At 41.5% G+C, this 22,411-nt stretch overlaps 1 protein-coding gene across 2 annotated transcripts in view; it reads right to left on the bottom strand.

Moving 5' to 3' along the window:
* RAD18 (RAD18 E3 ubiquitin protein ligase) overlaps positions 1 to 22,411 on the bottom strand; it is a 114,448-nt gene that overhangs the window by 59,640 nt on the left and 32,397 nt on the right. For both annotated transcript variants that reach the window (XM_080995816.1, XM_080995817.1), the window contains exons 6-9: positions 18,587 to 18,686; positions 10,300 to 10,484; positions 6,240 to 6,316; positions 5,524 to 5,584 (exon numbers count right to left, since the gene is read on the bottom strand). In XM_080995816.1, coding sequence (XP_080851942.1) covers positions 5,524 to 5,584; positions 6,240 to 6,316; positions 10,300 to 10,484; positions 18,587 to 18,686 — 423 coding nt within the window. The remainder of the gene's footprint in view (positions 1 to 5,523; positions 5,585 to 6,239; positions 6,317 to 10,299; positions 10,485 to 18,586; positions 18,687 to 22,411) is intronic.

Genomic DNA, 22,411 nt, shown 5'->3' with positions numbered 1-22,411 from the left:
CACATGGAGGAAGCCTAAAAGGCCATTAACTGTTAATAATGCATTCTCAAATTACCAATCAAATTGCCCCCCTGTGGGGCGTGTGCCCCATGGTGGGAACTATGGGTCTAGAGCTTGTACTCAAAGCTATTTTTGACCATTATTTCACTTTAACTACTGAATACTCAATCTTCTTTCCCCAATATGAATGCATGTATGTATGAGCATCCTTGCAAAGTCAGTGCTAATCCAGAAAAGCAAATAGATTACTCTGGTGTATTCTCACTTTAGACGAAAACAAAATAGTCATTCTAACCCATCCTAATTGAACAGAGGTAAAAGCATCCATGAATGTCTCAATGAAATGAATGGAAGATATGGACAAGCAGTGCTTGGTAACTTAGGTCTACCTAGCAGCTTCTTCCAATCGTGGTTCAGTAGTATGGCAACAACTAGAAGCCCAGGAACTTCTCTTGGAAAAGGCACAACACTCAGACTAATTCTACAATGGTACTGGTATGTCCTTGGTATCGACACGGCTGATGTGCCCTACATATGAGTAGTGTAGAAATCAGGTGCACTGAGACACATGCTGTATCCCAGGATGAAGGCGAAGCAGTGGACATCCCCAAAATACCCAGCAAACATGGCATTAACAATGGGAAATGCTTTCTTCACCCTTGTGTAGCCCAAATATTTTGGAATTAAATCTAAAGCTTTTTAAAAACTGTTTGACAAGACACATTTTATAGTCTCATACAAAAAGTTAACAGTACGGCTGCAGTTAGCGCAAATGTAGATCAGAAAGGAAATGAACACTTGTAACTCAAAGCATCTGCTCATAAAGGGCAGAAAAATTCAGCAAGGGATTTCGTCTGGAAGAAGATGGCTTTGAAGCATTCATCCGGGTGAATGCAATGACAAAGCATCCTGTCTGTGGACTGCTGAAAAATGCCGGCAGTGTTAAGGGTAATCAAACTGGCCCAAGAGCCAAATCGCCTTCCTGACATCACAGGCTGAATACAAAAGAGCGGCAACTTCCCATTCACCTAGAGCACTAGTTGCGCTGATTTCCAAAAGAAACGGGGATTGACAGTCTCACTTTACAAGGGGTCAGGCCAGACACTCGCAAAGTGAGAAAAGCCCAAACCTGCAACTCCAGTACCAGGAGAAAGGGGGAAGGAGGTTTGATCCTTGCACCCTCCCTAAGTTCTGCCATTTGCTTTATCTCCATGCTTGCTTGATGCAAGCGGAGAACTAAAATGACCTTCCATGCCCCCCGCCCTCTCTGGCTCTGAGCTGGAAGGCGTGGGAGTAAAGGCACATCAGCTTATCTCTGTGCCTGTTGGTCAGTTGGAGTGGAGCTCTGAATGGCTGGGAAGAGCAGAAACAGAGAAGGTTGGAATGCCTCCACTGCCCCTCAGTGGCCCCGAGGTGGAGGACGGCAGAAGTGTGCTGATTTGTCCATGACGCAGTACAAGATACAGCATGAGGTATGCATCAAGTCTTCTCCCCCTGGAGCAAGTGAATGCCCCAATTATCAGAAATGTTTGCTTGCCCACCCAGAATCTGTCAGTCCCTGGTTAGATAACTGGTGATCAACTGCTAGATGGAGTCCTATTCCACACTGATAGACCAATATATTTTGGATACTTTGCGCTTATAAATCTGTTTGTACATACACGCACATAAACAAGCACACCTCAAAATAAATTATCTTTGGGGTTTTTTGAGGGGAGCACTAAAATGCTTGATTAATCCATTGAAACCTTAGCGTTACAGTAATACCTCCGCAAACATCCACCTTGTCTAGCGTCTATTCCGGCGAACGTCCGTGGCAAACCCGGAAGTATTACTTCCAGGTTTGCCGCTTGGGCATGCACAGAAGTGCTAAATCGCGCTTCGCGCATGCACAAAAGCACAAACCCCTCCGTGTGCATGCGCAGACACAGTGCTTTGCTCTGCATCCTTTTCGGCTAGCTGCCGGGGCTCCAGAACAGTTCCCGGCTGCAAAATGAGGTACAACTGTATATGTATAGTATGAGGTGTGAGGCTCATGAAACACAGCACTGAAAGTTCATTGATGCGAGCCTTTGTGAGCATGATGTGTTTGGAAGCCAAAGCTCTTGTTGAGTATCATCTTCGCTGGTGTAATTGCCAGAGCTGTGAATCAGGCAAAGCCTTTTCTCCTTCTCCCTCAAGAGCCCAGACGTGCTCAAGCGGCCATTCCAGAGTTTAGCAAGCGTCCTGCTATCTGAGCAAACTGTCAGCTAGCTGACAAGCAAAGTGGGATGCTTCTATGAAAATCTGGTCTCCAGGAAAATATCTGCCAGCTTCACGATTGCCATTTCCAGAACTGAGAACCAATGCCTCAGCAGTCTGAAATGTGTTCTCTGAGAAACCTTTTCTCCTTAGCCTTTTCTACCACAGCTCTTTCCTTCTCATTCATTCTCACTTAACACATTCTACGCTCTCCCAACATCAGAAAGTGGGTCTAGTTGGTGTAGCCAGCCAATGTTGATTCAATGCGCTGTTTCCGAGCATGGTTTATGTTCCCTGGCCAAAATAATTCACAATCTGCTTTGGTTAAGAATGTAAGACGAGCCTACTGATTCAGACCAATGGCACATGTAGTCCAGCAACCTGATCTCACAGTGGCTGAGCAGATGCCTGTTGGAAGCCTGCAAGCTGGCCATGAGCGCAACAGCACTCTGCCCATCTGTGATGTTCAGCAACTGATACTCAGAGGCATAATGCTCCTGACAGTGGAGGTGGAGCACAGCCATCATGGCTAGCAGCCACTGGTCGCCTTATCCTCATGAATTTGTCCAATTCCTTTAAAACCATCCAAGCTGGTAGCCATCACTGCCTCCTGTGGGAGCAAGTTCCATCGTTTAACGACGTGCTGTATGAAAAAGTACTTTCTGTTATCTGCTCTGAATCTTCCTACGTACATTCAGCTTCATTGGATGAGTTCTGTGTCATTTGGAGTCAAATATCAAGAACAAAATAATGTCACACGTGTGAAGATTTTTCAGTTACAGTGGTACCTCGGGTTAAGTACTTAATTCGTTCTGGAGGTCCGTTATTAACCTGAAACAGTTCCTAACCTGAAGCACCACTTTAGCTAATGGGGCCTCCTGCTGCTGCCATGCCACCGCTACACAATTTCTGTTCTCATCCTGAAGCAAAGTTCTTAACCCGAGGTACTATTTCTGAGTTAGCGGAGTCTGTAACCTGAAGCGTATGTAACCTGAAGCGTATGTAACCCGAGGTACCACTGTACTAGAACAGGTGTGGGCAACACAACCACCTGCACTTTGTGAATCTTTTGGTGAAAAAAAGACATATAATTCTGACCCAATCCTTTCCAACAGACCCAATGTTGGTTCCTTTTTGAACAATGCACTTTCCCTCCTCACTATATGTAGTAATTAGTTCTGGGACTATGAATTTCACTCTCAGAAATTTACTTTCCTGTAAATTGGAGTGTCCATGTACTGTAACTGTGAAAAGTGTGTCGGACAATGACCTGGGAGACTAGGGTTTGAATCCTCACCCAGCCATGACCTTGGGCCAGTCACTGGGTAATCTGGGTAACCTTGGGCCAGTCACTGTCTTTCAGTCTAACCTATCTCACAGGTTTGGGGGTTTTTTAGGATAAAATGGAGAAGAGAGAACCATGTACACCTTGAGCTCCTTGGAGGAAAAGGAGGTCTATAAATGCAATAAATGAATGAATAATCCCTTCATTGTTAACTATTCCACTGGCCTATCTTAGTCTTCCCAACCTTGAGTACCCTGGTGTTGCTACAGCTGCCATCATCCCTGACTGCTGATCTAAGGCTAAGGAAGTTAGGAGTTGAATACAACAACATCTCCCTCCTGAGAGACTTGCCTTTAGATCCTTGTATTCATTGTGCTTGGATATGATCACACCTTTAACCATTCCTTAGGTAAAATTCTAAGAACCCTTGTATCAAAGCAAAGTCATTCATTGAGGATCTGGGCACAGACTGCTATTAGTCAGTTTCGATGTCCCTAAAGTCCCATATGGCTGCAGAATGTATGAACCTATATGACAAGTGAAGCAAATTACTGGTCAGGAACAAAATGCATGGGGACGAGCAACTCATCCATAGAAGGCAAGAGCAAATGTACAGTATTCTAGCTTCTCACTGCTCTCATTAAAAACTGATCAGTTTCATTTGTGATGCAGTACTTTCATTCACCTGTCACGCTACAGTGAAGAATGACATGCATACATATTTTTTTCCAAATGTTCCATTTGCATAATGCTGCTACAACATTTCACATTACGCTAGTTAATACTAGTGTTTTGACATTTATAACTGGGAGCTGGACTATGCAGCTGGACTATGCAGTGTAGAAAAATTAGCCCTGAAATTAAATAAAGAATGAACCAGGTAGGATCAAAATTATTCCCAAAATCAAAGTTTAAAAATAATTAAGAGCAGCCTGTTAAAATATATCCTAAACTCCATTTCATGAGGCAAGCTTTTCTAACTAGTTCAACATCCTGCTGCACTCCCAAAGGACATTTAGTTACTAAATATGATGAGGAACAGACACACAGCAGTCCTACATTGGGTTGATCAAGGGTATACCTGAAAGTAAAGTGGTACCTCTGGTTACGAACTTAATTTGTTCCAAAGGTCCGTTCTTAACCTGAAACTGTTCTTAACCTGAGGTACCACTTTAGCTAATGGGGCCTCCCGCTGCCGCCGCCGCGCAATTTCCATTCTCATCCTGGGGCAAAGTTCTTAACCTGAGGTACTACTTCCGGGTTAGCGGAGTTTGTAACCCAAAGTGTTTGTAACCCGAAGCATTTGTAACCCAAGGTACCACTGTAACTTGAACTCTAAACCAGAGTCATAGTCAACATTATATTAAGCATAATTTGATATGACTACAAATCTAATGATTCCTTAAGACTCCTTATTGGACAAACTATGAGGCTGCAAGCTAACAGTTAAAATAAAAAAAACATTGGTTCAGTTCAGACAAAATGTGAAACTGTGGCTTGGCACTATGTGAACCCCCACCCCGCTGCAGCTCCCATGCTCTGATTCAATTACATACTCTTTCTTTAGCATAAACCATAGTTTTTTCCATTATATCAAAACCTACAAACTATGGTTTCTGTTTCCCATCAAAACCAGGGTTGCAAACTAACTTCAAACTACGGATTGTGATCCTATTTGCAGGACAAATTTGCAGGAAAGATGTAACTAACTGAACCAGAGTATGCCTTCATGTTGACACCAAAGCTATTATGCCAAATGTGGAAGGAAAAGTGGAGAGTTTTGCTTCCTAGTCATAGCTCCCTGCAATTCCATGATGAACTGCTCGCATTTTATTTTATTTTCTTTCTTTTCTTGGGCACATTAGTATAGGTAAACAATGATGGGGAAAAGGGAGAAAATGAGTATTTTAATACCAGTTCCATTTGTAATTTGTTCATTTCCTAAGAGGTAATTTCCTTTTTTTAAAAAATGCAAATGAAATAATCGCTTTACTTACGATAATCTCTGTGAATTTCATCTATTTCTTTCTCTGTCTGTTTTTTGGTAAATGTCATACTCTGCAACAGTAGAACAAACATTACTTTTTAATGAAGGATATAAAGCCACACACCCAAAAATAATCAAGACATAATTATCTAAAAGGGAAGTTTTTATATTCTCCTCACACAACCCTCCCCTCCCCTGACAGCTGTAGTTTAGCACTCTTTCTATACACTCTCAATTGCATTTAACGTGTGCTAGTCTACCTAAAGGGAGATCCCTTTCTCTACAGGGTCAAATTCAAGGTGCTAGCACAAGTGCATAAATCTTTAAATGGCTTGGGACCCAAGTACCTAAAAGAGCACCTTCCCCAATACCAACCATTTGACATCCTACAATTGGCAAGTGAGGCCTTGTTGGTGGTGCCATCACCAGGGGATGCCCAGTTGGTGCTGACTCATGACGGGGTCTTTTCAGTGGTGGTTCCCCAATTGTGGCTGGCCCTCCCTACTGAGGCGTGCCGGTCTCCATCATTATTAACTACATCTCATAGATGTGTAGAGTTGGAAGGGATCCCAAGGATCATCTAGTACAGTCCCCTGCAATGCAGGGGGTACACATATGGTACATCCTCAGCTGTGGTTTGAAAAGCTCATTGTGGGATTTTCATCACATGAAGTGCCACATGCTCATTTCTTGTCACTAAGCCTCAGTCAAAGTTTATCAACTTACGCCTCTTCTAGGTTTACTGGATTCCAGTTGTGTTCGAGTCTTCTCATTTTTTTCCAGCTCTCCTACAATTTCAGCAACTGTGGAAATAAACGATTGCCGTAAGCAGAAGCCTAACATCACGGGGGCGCCTCTTATATCAAGGCACAAAATGTTTCTGAGAGTATATTCTTTGTAAGAACTGAAACATGCTAGTCTGAAGTGAAAACACATTTTCACCTATAATGAAGCTTTTTCTAAGAGACGGGGAGTACGAGAGAATGGAGGAAGGTGCAGTTCACCTGCTTGTGAAAAGCAAGACCTGAATAGGGGAATAAAGACTGCATCCTTGCTGAAAGGGGTAGGAAACATCAGTAACCACATGCTAGCTGCCAGAAGGATCTCAGAATTAGGACAGATTTCTCATGCCATTCTGAGCAAGCTCTAAGAGGCTTCTCAGGAAATCCTTGACTGTTAATGTACCTGAGTATTAGACAGTATTTTCAAAAGCAGCAATGGTTTCCTGATAAAGGAGATCACAGAGTGAAGGAGAAAGGTAAATGAAAGAGGAAAAAGGCAAGAGGTTCTTCTTTGTGACTGGCTGCGGTAACAGCCCCTGATTCTGCAACAGTAGCCCATCTCCTGCCCAACAAACACTGCTTGTTTTCTGCTCCTTGTGTTTCCTTCCCCAGAATCTATCCACCCCAGAACTACAGTATAAGCAACAAAGACAAATCAAGGACTAGAAGACCTGAACAGAAGACTGTGCTAAGAGAGTTTTGAATGTCACTACAACAAGGTCCATAGATCTCAAAGTGACTGTTACATCTCTCATTCGTCAACTCCCAACTGCTGCTATTATTGTTGTTGTTGTTGTTGTTGTTGTTGTTGTTGTTAGACAGCTTCTGGAATTCCTAAGCAGCTTCCTCTACTCACCACCCATGTGAAAAGAGGGGCTATGAGCATTAATAGTCACTGCTGTCAGTACTAGCAGGCAAACATTTCTTCAGAGCTAACAGAGCTGAAGCCATATAAAAATAAATGTATACATGTGCATGAACAACATTATGTAGGTGGATAATGATTGAGTTTTCATGCATCAGTATTTTCTACTATTCAACAGAACATCTCTAGTTAGAACTGAAATAAAAATTGTTGGCAGGGGGCGGAGGAGTCAGCATGCCCTGGTGAATGTTGTGTAGGGTTAGAGATTAAGATCCTAGACTCTGAATCCCCGACTTGTAATCAAACTCCCAAGACAACAGCTTTGAGCAAATCACTCTCCATTTTGGTGCCCTTTTTTGTGAAACAGAAATATAATTGACCTATTTTACAGACCTGTGAGATCAAATGAACCAAGCATGGGAAAGATTGGAAACAGTGGTCCTTGGTAGCATTCTTGCCTGTTAGTGCCACCAAGAATTATTTTATTGTTGTTGTTGTTTTATTTCTGGTCTTTGAAATTCAAATGGCTGGCAAAAACAAAATAGCAGGACAATTTACAGCATGCTATAAAATGAGAGTTTTCTGGCATCACAAATGGATTGTATTTTTGCTTGCAATCAACATGCTTGTTGATTTTAAGTCTGTCCTGCGTAGAGATCATTAATTTAGAGCCTATGGATTTTTCTCACGGGAAAACGAAAAACAAACCTTACTTCCATCAGGAATCCGATACCTTCTTAAAGAAGCTGCTCTATAAATAGATATCTAAGAAATAAGCCCAACATGACTCAAACATCTCCTGATTTATAGAAAAATCCAGACTAGATTGAGCAGTTTAGGGAGTGCGATAGGGCCTACAGATATTGTTGGATTCCAACACTCCCCAGCCTTGGCCAACATGTCTAAAGATCAGAGGTGGTGGGAGCTGTAATGCAACATCTGGAGAGCCACAGTTTTGCCATTCCTGGACTGCAGTCAGAAACCCATTGCTTCTAATGTAAATCACAATAGCCTGAGTTGTATGCAACATTAAAATATGTTTTAATGCTACATGGATGAGCTCACACATGCCTGTCTCCAATCTCTTCCTCCAGTGTAGCTGCCAGGAAACTGGAAGTTTTTGCTTCAATTTTCAATTAATCCCAGTTAAGAGGTTTGTTCGAACCATAAGCTGTGGCTAATCTTAACTATGGTTTCAGGCAATTGAGCAAAACCACCATCTGAAATTGGTTTATTTCCCCATACCATAATTACCGCCCCATGGAAAAACTGTGACCAAAAGGAACCAGGCAAGTAAATGTAGGTGACTAGAGAGAACATGATAGATGCTTATAAAATTATGTATGATTCAGAAAAAACAAATTCCGAACCATATTGCATGTCATGCTTCTCGTCGTTTTACTCGCGTCATTTTAAAAGTGTTGCCGGAAGATAAAACTTTGGGAAATTGTATTTTAAATGACCTAGAACATGTTAACTATACAGTGGTACCTCTGGTTAAGTACTTAATTTGTTCCGGAGGTCTGTTTTAACCTGAAACTGTTCTTAACCTGAAGCACCACTTTAGCTAATGGGGCCTCTGCTGCCACCGAAGCACGATTTCTATTCTCATGCTGAAGCAAAGTTAACCTGAAGCACTATTTCTGGGTTAGCGGAGTCTGTAACCTGAAGCGTATGTAACCTGAAGCATATGTAACCTGAGGTACCACTGTATAAGAAAATGAAAAATGGGTTGACATTTTCATTGAGTTACCCTAGTACATACAGGTTTGAAGGCATCATGCCTCTGAATGCCAGTTGCCGGGGAACATGAGTGTGTGGGCAGGCACTGCACTTGTGTCCTGCTTGTGGACTTCCTGCCGGCATCTGATTGGCCACAGTGGGAAACAGAACACTGGAGAAGGACCCTTGATGTGATCCAGCAGGGTCTCTCTAATGCTAACCACCATCATTCATTTTTCTGGAAAAAAACCAGCTGTATTTCTCTAGTTCTTGCAGCGAAAAAAGTCAAATCAAAACACTCAGAACAGACACTCCTGTTGTTGCCTACGTCTACTGGAACCAGGGCAAACACGTTTTAAGAGGTAAGTTGTCATGTTGTCTTCCCCTAGACAAATATTTGTGCCCTCAAGTCGTATTTTCGAATTGTAACTCTAGAGGTCATTTTGACCTTTAGCGGAAAAGATTTCCTAGCTTTCTGTTAAAATGGGACAAGTAGAGCTGAATCAGAGATTCCTCTCCTAAGTTCTCTTCAGAGATTTTTTTTTTACTTTTAAAGTGTGTTGTGCAACTATGTGAGAGTCAACATCATCATCATCATTATTTAGATTTCGTACATTTTACTGAGTGGGTTACAATTATGCTCAAGAAAATGGGGGGGGGGGGGTGTTTTCCTCAAAATGTATATATCAGATGTGAAAGGCCAGGGGAAAGAGGTGAGTATGTGTATTATACCTTGAGTTTTATAATACACACAGGTCTCACATGACGTTTGGGTACCATTTTCTTGTGTTTGGATAAGTGAATTTTCGTATTGCGAGTGTTTGGATAGTGTAGCCTGCGTGTATAGAGTTGATTGGCTAGAAGCAAACAATTTACAGCACCCATAGCTAAAATAGCGCAAGACAGAATGGGATGACCACATGCCTTGCCGCCACCACCACCCTGGATGAACAAGGACATTCACCAACAATAATTAAGTCTGTAAGGCTGACCTCACTCTATAAACACACAAATAAGCTATTTGAAGTCGCATCCATGTAGCAGCTGCACAGTGTGTGTGGAGACCATAGAAATTAACTACCATCGTACCACTGAGAATATTGCTGCCAGGGTTACAGGGGTTACAGGGGAATCCCAACGCCATGTGGAAAGCAACCACTGGACACAAATAGCTACCTTGCGCTGAGCTGACCTCATGCCAATGAAAATTCAAATGGCCTTTCAGCAGAGTGGCTGTTTCGTGCGAAAAGAGTCCAAGACCAAATATGTCCAAAGAGAAATCTGGAATAGGCATGCTCGAATGTTTTGTTCTCAAATAAATAAAATGGTAGGTAAACAAGCTGTCAGAAAGAGGCATACTTTATGAAAATGTTGGCAGTTTTCAAGGAAAACCATTATGTGAAATCCAGCTTCCTACCTGATTTGGGATTTAAAGAATCGCACTCTGAATTATACATGTGCACAAACTCCTGGTGCCTTTTAATAAGCTGTTGTTTCGTTCCCTGAGTGGACAGTCCAAGTTCTTTCAGCCTTCTTCTCAGATCGCGATCAGACAGTAAACTGTACACCACTTTAGACAGTAGCTTTCTTTTTTGTCCAGAGCTGAAATAATTTTTAAAAATGGGAGGGAATCAATAAAGTTTTTCCGGTCAGGCATTTCAACAAATGTATGTGTTTTTTCCTACATTATAGTTATTCAAAAAAACAAAAGCATGGGGGGACTCACACACAAATGCACTGCAATAAAAGATCAAATACGTTAGAGGACTTTCAGGTCAGCACAGATGGGTGGTGGTGGATAACAGCATTCCTGGTACTTTTCCTAAGCATCTCCACTTTTCATCCCTCTCAGTCGGGTATAGCATTCCTTTCCCAACACCAAGTATTATTATCGTCGTCGTCATCATCATCATCAACATCATTTTTATTAAATACTGTTATAACCTGCTTCAGCTCCGAGGAGCTCAACGTTCTATCCACTTTCTACTGTCAGAACAACCTTGTGATGTAAGCTAAGCTGAGGGGATCAGGAGTTTGATTGAAATAAAATGTTAAAGAACTATCACATTACAGAATATGAAATGCCATGAGCCGAATACTTTGGGTCTCTCTTTCTGATATTATACAATTATATAAATTATATTAATTTTTAATATAAATTGTTAATACAATGTGTTAATATGACCAAATTCCTTCGAGTGCCAGTTAATGGAACTTGTTATTAATTATTATTTCAGGTGTTTTACCCAACCTTTCTCTTAGATAATGAAAACCTCTTACAAAATATAAAACCAACAATAGGACCAACAGTTTAGAACATCAGTAATCAGAATTTAACACTGATAGCGGCATCAGTACATTGTTACTAAAATGCCACAACCCCAAAAGGCTTGCTCAAAGAACTATCTTTATTGCCCACCAGAAAATGATTAGAGGTTGATCTAGGCAGCCTGACTTGGGAAGGGCATCCCACAACCTTGGCACAACTACAGCAAAAGCTCTGTCACTCATGCCTATCAGGTGCACCTCTGATGAGGACAGAAAGCAAAGTCTCTGAAATTAGCTTCCATGCTTGAGTTGTATTCATATTAGAATCTTCAGCATACCACAGCAAAGATGCCATCAGCAACCATGAGGCCAAACTTCATCATCCCAATGGATACTTTCACCCCGCAACAAACAGTTTGGCAACCTCAAGGGCTCCAACAACAGAGGGCCTTTGTGTCAAATGTAAAGGAAATGGTCTTCCAGCTGTCCAGCAATGGGAAACACGATTTTGCTTTGGAAGTGTGTTTTACTGGCAAGTCCTGAACACATCATATCGAAAAATGAAGTTAAATGTATTTGAAAGCAAGCTTTAATTTTAACTGCAGTTTTAATCAGAGCGTTCTAATTATCATAATCTTTGTTTTCTATAATGCAGGTGGCGAGAAGATACACTTTCTCTATGGGAGGCAGTTCTTTAAGATGCTGGTAGGGAATGCAATTTTTCAATGGGTAAAACTGCATTATATTACTTCCAACCATCCTAACAGCATAAATTGCAAACAAAACAAAAGCTGCTGGAGAGGCTGACAGGTGAAGGCTACAGAACAGCTTCCTTATGAGTCTGGATTGAAGGATCAGCATCAGACTGGAAAAGGTTGGAATCCATAGGGGGTCGTTCGGTCCCTGTGAAACTGCACACCCTGGCTTCCAGGACCATACAGTATTTTCAAGACCACCCGAGCCATTATTGAACCTCTATAACCTCTAACCCTAACCCTCCCCCTCTTTCTTTTTTCTTTTTCCTTTCTCCGCCTGTGATGAGGCTGCATTTTAATATTTTAATGTTTCAATATTTTAATGTTGTATTTTAATCTTGTTTTTAAGTTGTATTCATTCAACTTGTTTTTATTATTGCTTGTTAGCCACCCTGCGCCCGGCCTTGGCTGGGGAGGGCAGGGTATAAATAAAAATTACTATTATTATTATTATTATTATTATTATTATTACAGTGCACCACATGCATTCTGCTCCTTGAGAAGTCTCTTTAAGAACTGTATTGCTTGTGCAATCTAATCCTCACAAGCACAATTCAAATGCAGACATCAAGCTAAGCTATGGTTTGCGTTAAGCATGGTTTGAACTTCCAAACACGCCAAGCCTGGAGATGCTTGTCTACTCGTTCTCCCTCTGCTCAGGGTGCCTTTCTCTGCGGTTCAGTGCGTCCAAGGCTTGGGAAATTGACCAATCAAAACTGTTTGACAAGTTAAGCATGTTTAAATAATGTTCAAGTGTGTGGTTTTTTTAGAAAATGCACACTACTTTTTTGAGAATTGGTTTTGGCTTGCAAACCAACTTCAAAACGTAATGTATAGATTCTACCACGCTGGTTAATGGGGGGGGGGGGGAGTTGCCTCTTTGAACCTTCCACATTTTCAAAACACACGTGGAGTGGGAGTTAGAAGCACACATGCTGGCCCTGCCCCAAAATCACTATTAAATTGGGCAGAAAGTCTGAAGAGGAAACTCACGTATGTTAATAATAATAATATAATAATTTATTATTTATACCCCGCCCATCTGGCTGAGTTTCCCCAGCCACTCTGGGCGGCTCCCAATCAAATATTAAAAACAGTACAGCATTAAATATTTAAAACTTCCCTGAACAGGACTGCCTTCAGATGTCTTTTAGAGATAGGATAGCTGCTTATTTCCTTCACACCTGAAGGGAGGGTGTTCCACAGGGTGGGCGCCACTACCGAGAAGGCCCTCTGTCTGGTTCCCTGTAACCTCACTTCTCACAATGAGGGAACCGCCAGAAGGCCCTCAGCGCTGGATCTCAGTGTCCGGGCTGAACGATGGGGGTGGAGACGCTCCTTCAGGTATACAGGACCGAGACCGTTTAGGGCTTTAAAGGTCAGCACCAACACTTTGAATTGTGCTCGGAAACGTACTGGGAGCCAATGCAGATCTCTCAGGACCGATGTTATGTGGTCCCGGTGGCCACTCCCAGTCACCAGTCTAGCTGCCGCATTCTGGATTAATTGCAGTTACCTTCAAAGGTAGCCCCACGTACAGCGCATTGCAGTATTCCAAGTAGATAACTAGAGCATGCACCACTCTGGCGAGACAGTCCGCGGGCAGGTAGGGTCTTAGCCTGCATACCAGGTGGAGCTGGTAGATAGCCGCCCTGGACACAGAATTAACCTGCGCCTCCATTGACAGCTGTGAGTCCAAAATGACTCCCAGCCTGTGCACCTGGTCCTTCAGGGGCACAGTTACCCCATTCAGGACCAGGGAATCCCCCACACCCACCCGCCCCCTGTCCCCCCAAAACAGTACTTCTGTCTTGTCAGGATTCAACCTCAAAGTTCCCTCTTCAAGCCTTCCACCCCCCTACACATGAAAGTTTGGAGGGTGAAGCTGGCAGGGACAGTCGTGTGTCCCGCCCCCCCCCCCCCGCTCATTCTTTGAATGCATGAAGGCTAATGAAGGTTAGGTTTTCTTTGTCATGGTATAGCTTAATGTGCAAATAAGCCTATGAGGCAAAGAATCTTTGTTTAAAGAAAGAATGGGAACTGAGCTTTTTCAAGAGTCTGCACTGACAACCAGTTCCACACATCATTTTAAGCACAGAAAACAGAAAAAGGTTAACATACTTGTATACAGTTACTAGGTTTCCTGTGTGAAACCCAGAATCATAAATAACTGCCCCTCTGAAATACTGCTTTAAAATATATGTTGGCCATTCTCCATGTGAAGCAAAAAACCCAAAACCCACCACAGATAATATTCCTTACAGGCAAGCTAAATGTCCTAACTGCCGCTGTAAGGAAGTTGAACACATTGCCAAGGTCATGCTCAATAACTTTTAGTAGCTAAATCTTTTGAGACAAGAATCTTCTCAGAGGCTGTTTTAAACTGCATGACGCCTAGACAAAAATAAGCCACATTACAGAAAACAGCCACATTTCTTAGAATTCCAGAGGGAAAGCGTGTTCCAGCCATATATAAATCTTTACATCTGCAAGTAATAACAAAAATCAAGAAACAGTCAAAAAGCTGTCAAAATAAAGATGCTAGCACCTGTTCAGAGTGCAATAGAGAGACCTCTGTGGAAATAAGATGACTTGCAAACATTTGTCATTGTCTTTCCATGGCAAAGTGCTAACACATGGTAAGCTTGTGGTATTTTGCATTCAGTATAACACTAAGAGCTTTTAGTAATGAAAGCACACATTTGAACTAGAGAGCGCACAAGGGAAAGAATTAACTACTGAGCAAATACAGAAATTTCAAAATCCCAGTGCATCATTTGCAAAACAAAATTAATGGCAGATTAGCCATGCTCATATTTCCTAGTATTCCACTAAGAATTAGATCAAAGTTTGAAATCAGGGCTGGAGAAATGGCTCAATAAATTTATATCAGAACCGACAGCACAACTACTGGGCAGTGAGTGTGCAATGCAGCCCCTTCATGTGATGTGGAAAAATAAGCCAGGAAATCTTTAACTATTAGTTTCTTGCTTCATGAAACCAGGACACTACAGTTACTGTCTTTAGAACAAGTTATGATTTTAAGCAATCTTTGAACCATAGCCTCATATCCTGGCTTGTTCCAAACCTGTTCGCCATAGTTTCCCAGTTCAAACAAAACAGGAAACTATAGTTAATGGAAGACTTTGTAATCTGTTTGCTCACTCAAAGAAGCTGTGCACGGGCACCCGTTCCTATTTCGGCTGTTGAACTTATCATCTAAACACAGCCATTGTGTCCCTATAGTTTGGATCACAAGTCAACATGAGTCCTATTTAGGCACTTTGTTCCAAACAGGTGAAGGGGACACATGGGGCTACCCCTCCTCATAATGAAATAAATTTGCTGGTCATGTTGTTGTTGTTTAGTCTTTTAGTCGTGTCCGACTCTTCGTGACCCCATGGACCAGAGCACGCCAGGCACTCCTGTTTTCCACTGCCTCCCGCAGTTTCGTCAAACTCATGTTTGTAGCTTTGAGAACACTGTCCAACCATCTCGTCCTCTGTCGTCCCCTTCTCCTTGTGCCCTCAATCTTTCCCAACATCAGGGTCTTTTCCAGGGAGTCTTCTCTTTTCATGAGGTGGCCAAAGTATTGGAGCCTCAGCTTCACGATCTGTTGCTGGTCATACCTGGAGCCAAACCTTTATCTGCATTAGTTTGAAGCTTAGGCCAAGAGTGAGTGACTGGCCCAAGGTCACCATGTATAGGGTTTCCAACATGAGGACAAGAACCCTGGTTCATCATCCCTAGGCTGAAAATGCTATGTGCATCAAAGGTCATCATGGGTTGACTGGGGACACACCTATAGCTCATTTGACACATTCAATACTCATGGTACTGAAAGCCTGAAAAGGCCTACCACTTTAGAAATGACAGCATTCTGTTAACAAGACTTCCTTTTCCTGTGTTCTAAATCACCAGTATGCATTTGAGGGTGACATGGAAAGAGGTATGTAGAGCTTTGCCATAGTTGTGGAGCTCATAACTACAGCTACAGTGCAACCTGCATGTGCACCCCATAGTAAATGGGTAAGCCAAACATTTCGAGGGTCAACATACTGGAACAAGTTGCAGGTGGTCATCCTCCCAGTGGGCCAGTGTGGTGCAGTGGTCACAGTGCCTGTCTAGGAGCCGGGGGACCAGGGTTCAAATCCCTACTCAGTCATGAAGCTCACTGGGTGATCTTGGGCTATTTGAATGTACACTGTGATCTCCGAGACACAATAGAAAACAAATAGTCTTTGTGTAACTGAGGCCTTAAAAAGCTGGAGTCTGCCTTACATAGTTATGAAGAACTCCTTAAAGAAAAAGGCAGTGTATATATCTTAAGCTTGTTAGACCCCACTGCATTCCCATCAAGCATGATATTCTGTTTCACTGGAAGTGAATTCTATATTCCTAAGTGGGAAAACAAACGATAATGAAGAGGCCCATCTCTGCAATCACGCCTCTCTATTTCTAGCAGTCACAGATATAGTCAATGGGTACACGCAACTGCATTCCCTAACTAACTTGACTAATTTGGCACCAGCGCCTCTTGTACTCCACAAACTTATCTAATCCCTTCTTGTTTATTTATTATTTCTAACACATATGAATCACTGTCCTGCCACAGGCATTCAAAACAATTTGCGACAAATGCCACCAATAACGTTCCCTAGCAACAAGCTCAGCTCCACAGGCAACTCACGCATTTCATCTCTTTAAAAAAATAAAAAATATTTGACATCGTTCACCCTGTTTGTGCTATTGCTATTTCATACAGTAATGCAGAATAAACCATTCTACCCTATTCACAAATGAACTCCATTCATGATTCTTTTATTCAAGGTGATTGTAGGATTCTGTCATCTACGCAAGACTTTATATATGATCTACTGGGATCAATTAGAGATGTTACTTTCCTACTACAGTGGTGCCTCGCAAGACGAAATTAATCCGTTCCGCGAGTCTCTTCGTCTTGCGGTTTTTTCGTCTTGCGAAGCACGGCTATTAGCGGCTTAGCGGCTATTAGCGGCTTAGCGGCTTAGCGGCTATTAACGGCTTAGCGGCTTTAAGAAAAAGGAAACAAACTCGCAAGAACTCGCAAGACGTTTCGTCTTGTGAAGCAAGCCCATAGGGAAATTCGTCTTGCGGAACAACTCAAAAAACGCAAAACCCTTTCGTCTAGCGAGTTTTTCGTCTTGCGAGGCATTCGTCTTGCGGGGCACCACTGTAATGACATTAGTTTCCTACTAATGAAATCAACTAAGGCTGTCCTCTACCCACATTTGTATTGTGCAAATAATGTATCACACACTATGCTTCTTGATGTTGTTGTTGTTTTAAATGGTTAAACATAATCACTGCATTTAAACTTGTCCACTCACTATCCTGGCTTTGTGTGTGTCTTCATGAGAGAAAACAGGGAGAAGGGATTAAAATACATGGCTAGAAATCGTTTTTCTATGTCCAGTGCAATGCAACAAGATCACTGATCTTTAAGAGCAAAAGCAAACTCACTGGTATGGCAATCATTAGTACATCATGGGTAAGCTTGTGGAACAATTAGAGGAAAACACCCTAAGGAGAAGCTCACAGACTACTGAGATAGATTGGATGTAATCATAATAAAAAAGAAGATGTGTGTCTGTACTTGATTGGATGTGATCAGAAGCTTGAAGGGCTTCTAACATAGCAGACAACTGGAAGCCATAGCACCCTAACATCTTTTCTTCAAAATAAAGCTTTCTGGTTTGTTGTACTTGCTGAGCAAGTTTGTACATAATCAGTCTCCAAAGCATTCGAATTTTGTCAATCCATGGCTCTTTAGAAGACTATATGAGAATCTTCTATTTGCTGGTCTATATAATTGCTTCATTAGGTCTTGATGCATGGACCCAGCATCATTAGATTCAGAAGCATGGCTTTAAAAAGTTACCTGCAGTTATCTAATAATAATGATGTGCAGAAATTCCTGGAAGTAATCAGGAATCACACTGCAGAACATCCACACTGTTGGATAGTTCCAAAGTGGGGGGCGGGGGAGGATGAATCAATCTGCCTATGCCTCTTCCAGTAAGTATAACTATAATTTGGATATAGCCAGTGAGGTCTTGCAAGGGTAGTGCTCCACCTACTGAGAATTTTGCACTGTGCCTCCTTCTTATTTGTGTTGATTGACAAGGTAGAGGAAGAGGTCCAGACATAACGCCAATCATCTTTCTTCCAAAGATTCAGCTATGCTATTTTTTATATGCCTGTACCCAGGCTGGGCTGTCATCCAAAAGTGGTACCTGAATGATATTATAAATAAACATAAATGATGCCTTTAGCTAACAATACAATAGCATCTATGAAGGATTCAAAGGAAGTCAGTGGGTGCTTGCTTTAAGTCTGGCTAAGAAAGTGACAAAGACCCAAATATTGATACAAAGGCAGCAAGACTGGTTCAGCTTGTTTCCAGACAACTGTGCAGGACAGATGTTCCCCTTTATTCAATAAATCCAATGACTTTGAATAAATTGAACACCCGGAGTATTGTTGTTGATAATGGCATTTCCCCCCTTTTGGGGGGTGCTTATTAATATCGTTTGTTCACAAGCAAACAAAAAAGCTTGGCACAATCTGGTACATAATGGCATCTCCTTGCAGCAAGCATGGGCAGCATTCACCAGAAGCTCACTCACTCAAGTATCTTACCTTCGGAGACTGTCTTTCTTCTCATCTCTTCTCAAGCAGCCATCAAGGTGTTTATTTATATGAAGTTCTTGAACAGGAACCCCGCAGACAGGGCACTCCACTGAAACATTTGAAAGCATTCATGTTAACATGAACATTCCTAAAGAATGCTTGCCAACTGAAGAAAACCATTTATTTTCATAAGGGAGAAGGGAAAGGGTTGGTGTTTTTGTGCAAAGCAAAATGCAGATTTTGGGGTGGAGGTGTTCCTAATTTATGAACACCATTTCATTACCTGTTCCAGATGGAGCTTGCTTCCGCAAAAATACAAGTACAGACCTCACCAGCCACTTTCTACATAGAAACATGTCTTTCCTCTAGCAAATTTAGGATATTTAAGATTCACAATGGCACCAGCAATGCATCCTCGTCTAGATTTTCCCAAACATGATTGCATTTACCCCAAATGACACAGCCCAGTGGTCCAGGTCTGCGGAACATTTCCTGCCAGCCTGGAAAAAAGGGGAGCTCCGTTCTCCAGCAGAAAATTGAAGTCAAAAGTGCATATTAATTCACATCCTAAAATCCAAAGAATCACTTTCTCTTTAAAGCAGCATCAGAAGGAGCCATTTGAAGCAAAGCATCAGAAGACATGGAAAGAGATCATTCTTCTCTTAATCACCACTTTCCCTTACAACTTCCTTAGACATACACACAACCACTTTGGATTCCAAACCCATATTCTCTGTGTTTGGAATCTTAATATTTCTGCCAATGTGGACCAGGAATGTGGTCCATCACAGGCATGATTCTTAGGTGCAGACTTCAAAGTCCTACTAAAACCTGACCCACCTGACCCCAGCAGGGGACACAGCCTATTTTACTCAAAGCCATTGAACATTAAGTTACTCCCAAAGGTTGGATAGTGTTGTCTTGCGTGTACAAACATGGCCTTGCCAATATTTTTCACAAGACAAAGGATCCCTCCTCCACAACCCCAGAGAAGTATCCTCAGCATGAGAGGGTAGTTGTTTGTCCCCCAAGGAATTTGGCCCCTTTGAAGGGAATGTTTCCCTCTTCCTCAGAATTATGTTCTCCATCCCAGAGACCCTTATTCTCCATGACAGCTGGGGAGCTGCCACTGTGGGAGTGGGACACAGCTATCACCCACAACCTGTCTGCCTTCCTTAGCTTTTCCAAGCCCAATACCTCAGTCTCAAGGGAAGAAACCTATTCCTGGAGAGCCAGGAGCTTCTTGCTCATGCACACCCATGATTTCTCTCCAACACACCCTTTTCAGCTATCTACCTGCATAATTGCTTTTTGTAGTTTCAGTTACTTTGAGAGCTTGGCTTTTCTTTACGTCAAAGAAAGGAGCAGGGTTTTTTTTAAAAAAAAATCCTGGTAGCAACACATGTTTAAAAGTGCAAGTTATTGTGTAGTTTTCAGTTGTACCTCACACTCTAGCTTTGATAGACCTGACTAAATTTTACCTGGTTTTAACTTGCACTGACAGCTGCAAGGTTTCAGTTGCACCTTATTTTCACCCACAACAACAGTCTAACATTTATAATATAGGGGAACAGAGCTTATGAAGGTTGAGGGGTGTTTTTAAAGAAGGCTAAGCCCACCCTTTTTAAAACTAAGCTGATTCTCCCACTAGCAAGATCTGTGTTTTATAGAACTATATATGGTGGCGTTTCCTCCTTTTTATCCCTTCTCCAAAATGGAAGCTTTTAGCCTAGTTTACTGTGGCCCGTCCAGCTTCCCCGCAGAGTTAGCTACAGGCTTCGTACCCATAGAATGTAGCTCCTGAGTTATGAGTTCTTTCAGGATCTGGCTCCTAGCATACAATTATCTTACACTGGATCCTTATTATTCTGAACTGTTTTAATTAAATAAATGGGTGCTACCTACCCTCTCCTTGCATATCTGCTTAACTGCCTTTCTTGTTTGGTCATCTCAGGCTCCCTTTAGCACGTGGAGCAGGGCAATGTTGGATTTTATAGCTGGATTTTATTGTCCTACCGCTGGTTTGGCGTTATTGATTTATGGCTTTATTGAGTTGCTGTGTCATGCTTTAATTTTGTCTATTTATTTATCCGTGTTATGTCACCTAGAGAACATTTTTATAAGGCAACTTATGCAACAAATTAATTGTATACAGATATTCAGCTCAGCTATTCCACTGTAAGTCAAAGCTTTAAAAGGTCCAGTGTATGTTTCTGAAACATAAAGGGGGAAGGCAAAATAGAGTAGTACAAAGCCAGAGGACAGAAAATAAAAAATGGAATAAAGTACTGCATTTATTTTCCTTATGCTTCAGACAAGGAAGGGGAATATTTTATTTATTTACTTGCTGTTTTTATATAAAGCCATCCAAAAGCATTATTCTCTGTGTGGTTTCCAACATAAAACGATAAACACCATTAGAAACACAGTATCCTTAAAACACAGTAATTATTCCTATATAATAATTGGAATTATTCCAACTGGAATAATTGGACTGGAATTTGGGAGCAGGGAGTAAAGTTTATTTTTCATGGGCATAGAGACTGGGACGTCACTTACTAATGTAGCATTTCTTGAAATGTTAATCATTAAAATGTGTTTTGATGCTTCTATAAATAACACTGAAAAAAGAGATCAGGAATGCCAAATTCATCTAAGCAATAATGTTTTGTTTCTAGGCCAACTGGGTTCCCACACTGTATTCCAAATAACATATAAATTAGCAAAGATAATTATATATGATATAAGGTAGTGTACAAAGGATATCGTTGCATTTCACATTTATGACTCAATTCACAAGATGGAGTTAGAAAGTTTTCACTCTTTCCCCTTTCATATTAAGGCAGCCAAAAAAAAAAATGCCCATTAAAATATGCAAGAACAACAATGGAATATCATGAATGTAAAGGCTTTATTACTGGCAATTTAAAAACATAACCTCTGAATTTTCCACTTCTTTTGGAATTAAGGAGGTTTCAACTACAAAGCACCACTTGACTAGGGATTCTATCAAAGTCCATTTTTTAACCGAAAACTGTTCAACTGAAAAAACTACAGCAGAATCCTTTTAACATTATCACCTGGTGGGCATCTTACTGCCTTTTTCTTAAGACCCAAAAAGAAACAGGATGTTACACTGAGCAAGAATTTAAACACAGTAGAAACCATTCTATTACACAATTCTATCTTCTCTTAATATATTTAACATTTTCTGTGTTAATAGGAATACCTTTCCATCAGATGGCTGAGCACTATTTAAAGCACTATGTGCTGCATCATCAAGAAGATTGTCGTTTAGGAGTCAGTGCCACACTAGCTGATACTAGTTGACTGTTGCAGAAGGCATAGTTATGGCTGAGTGCACCAGATTCATTTTTTTGGCCACTGTAGCATGATAATTGAATTATGGGCTGGTTTACTATGGTAAACTATACTTAACATTACAAGAATGAACCTAACCTTTCCCCAGGCTTGTTCCTCAAGAATGGCCACAAGAATGAGTTCAGAAACTTCTACTTCTGCTCCAGATTTTTAAGATAAATCATAACTTGCCCTATCATCTCTACCCAGACAAACTGTGGTTACTCTTAACCCAGGTAAGCTGAAATAAGGAAAGTGCAAGCCATAGTTTCTGAAGTTGCCTGGTGTCCACTAACACTAAGATTAACGACAATTTAGGTGTCAACAAAATGCTAAACTGTGGTTAATTTTTAAAGGGAATGGACACTTCCAATCTCCTCTTTACCGTCACACAACAGGAGAGGAGAGGAAGGAGGGGCGTGCATGAACCCAGCAGGAAGCTAAACCATTAGGACGAGAGATCACTTTGTACAC

Source organism: Podarcis pityusensis (genome assembly GCF_964106645.2).
Source record: "Podarcis pityusensis genome assembly, chromosome: 2".
Classification (NCBI taxonomy): domain Eukaryota; kingdom Metazoa; phylum Chordata; class Lepidosauria; order Squamata; family Lacertidae; genus Podarcis; species Podarcis pityusensis.
This window is presented reverse-complemented; position numbering and strand designations above follow the sequence as displayed.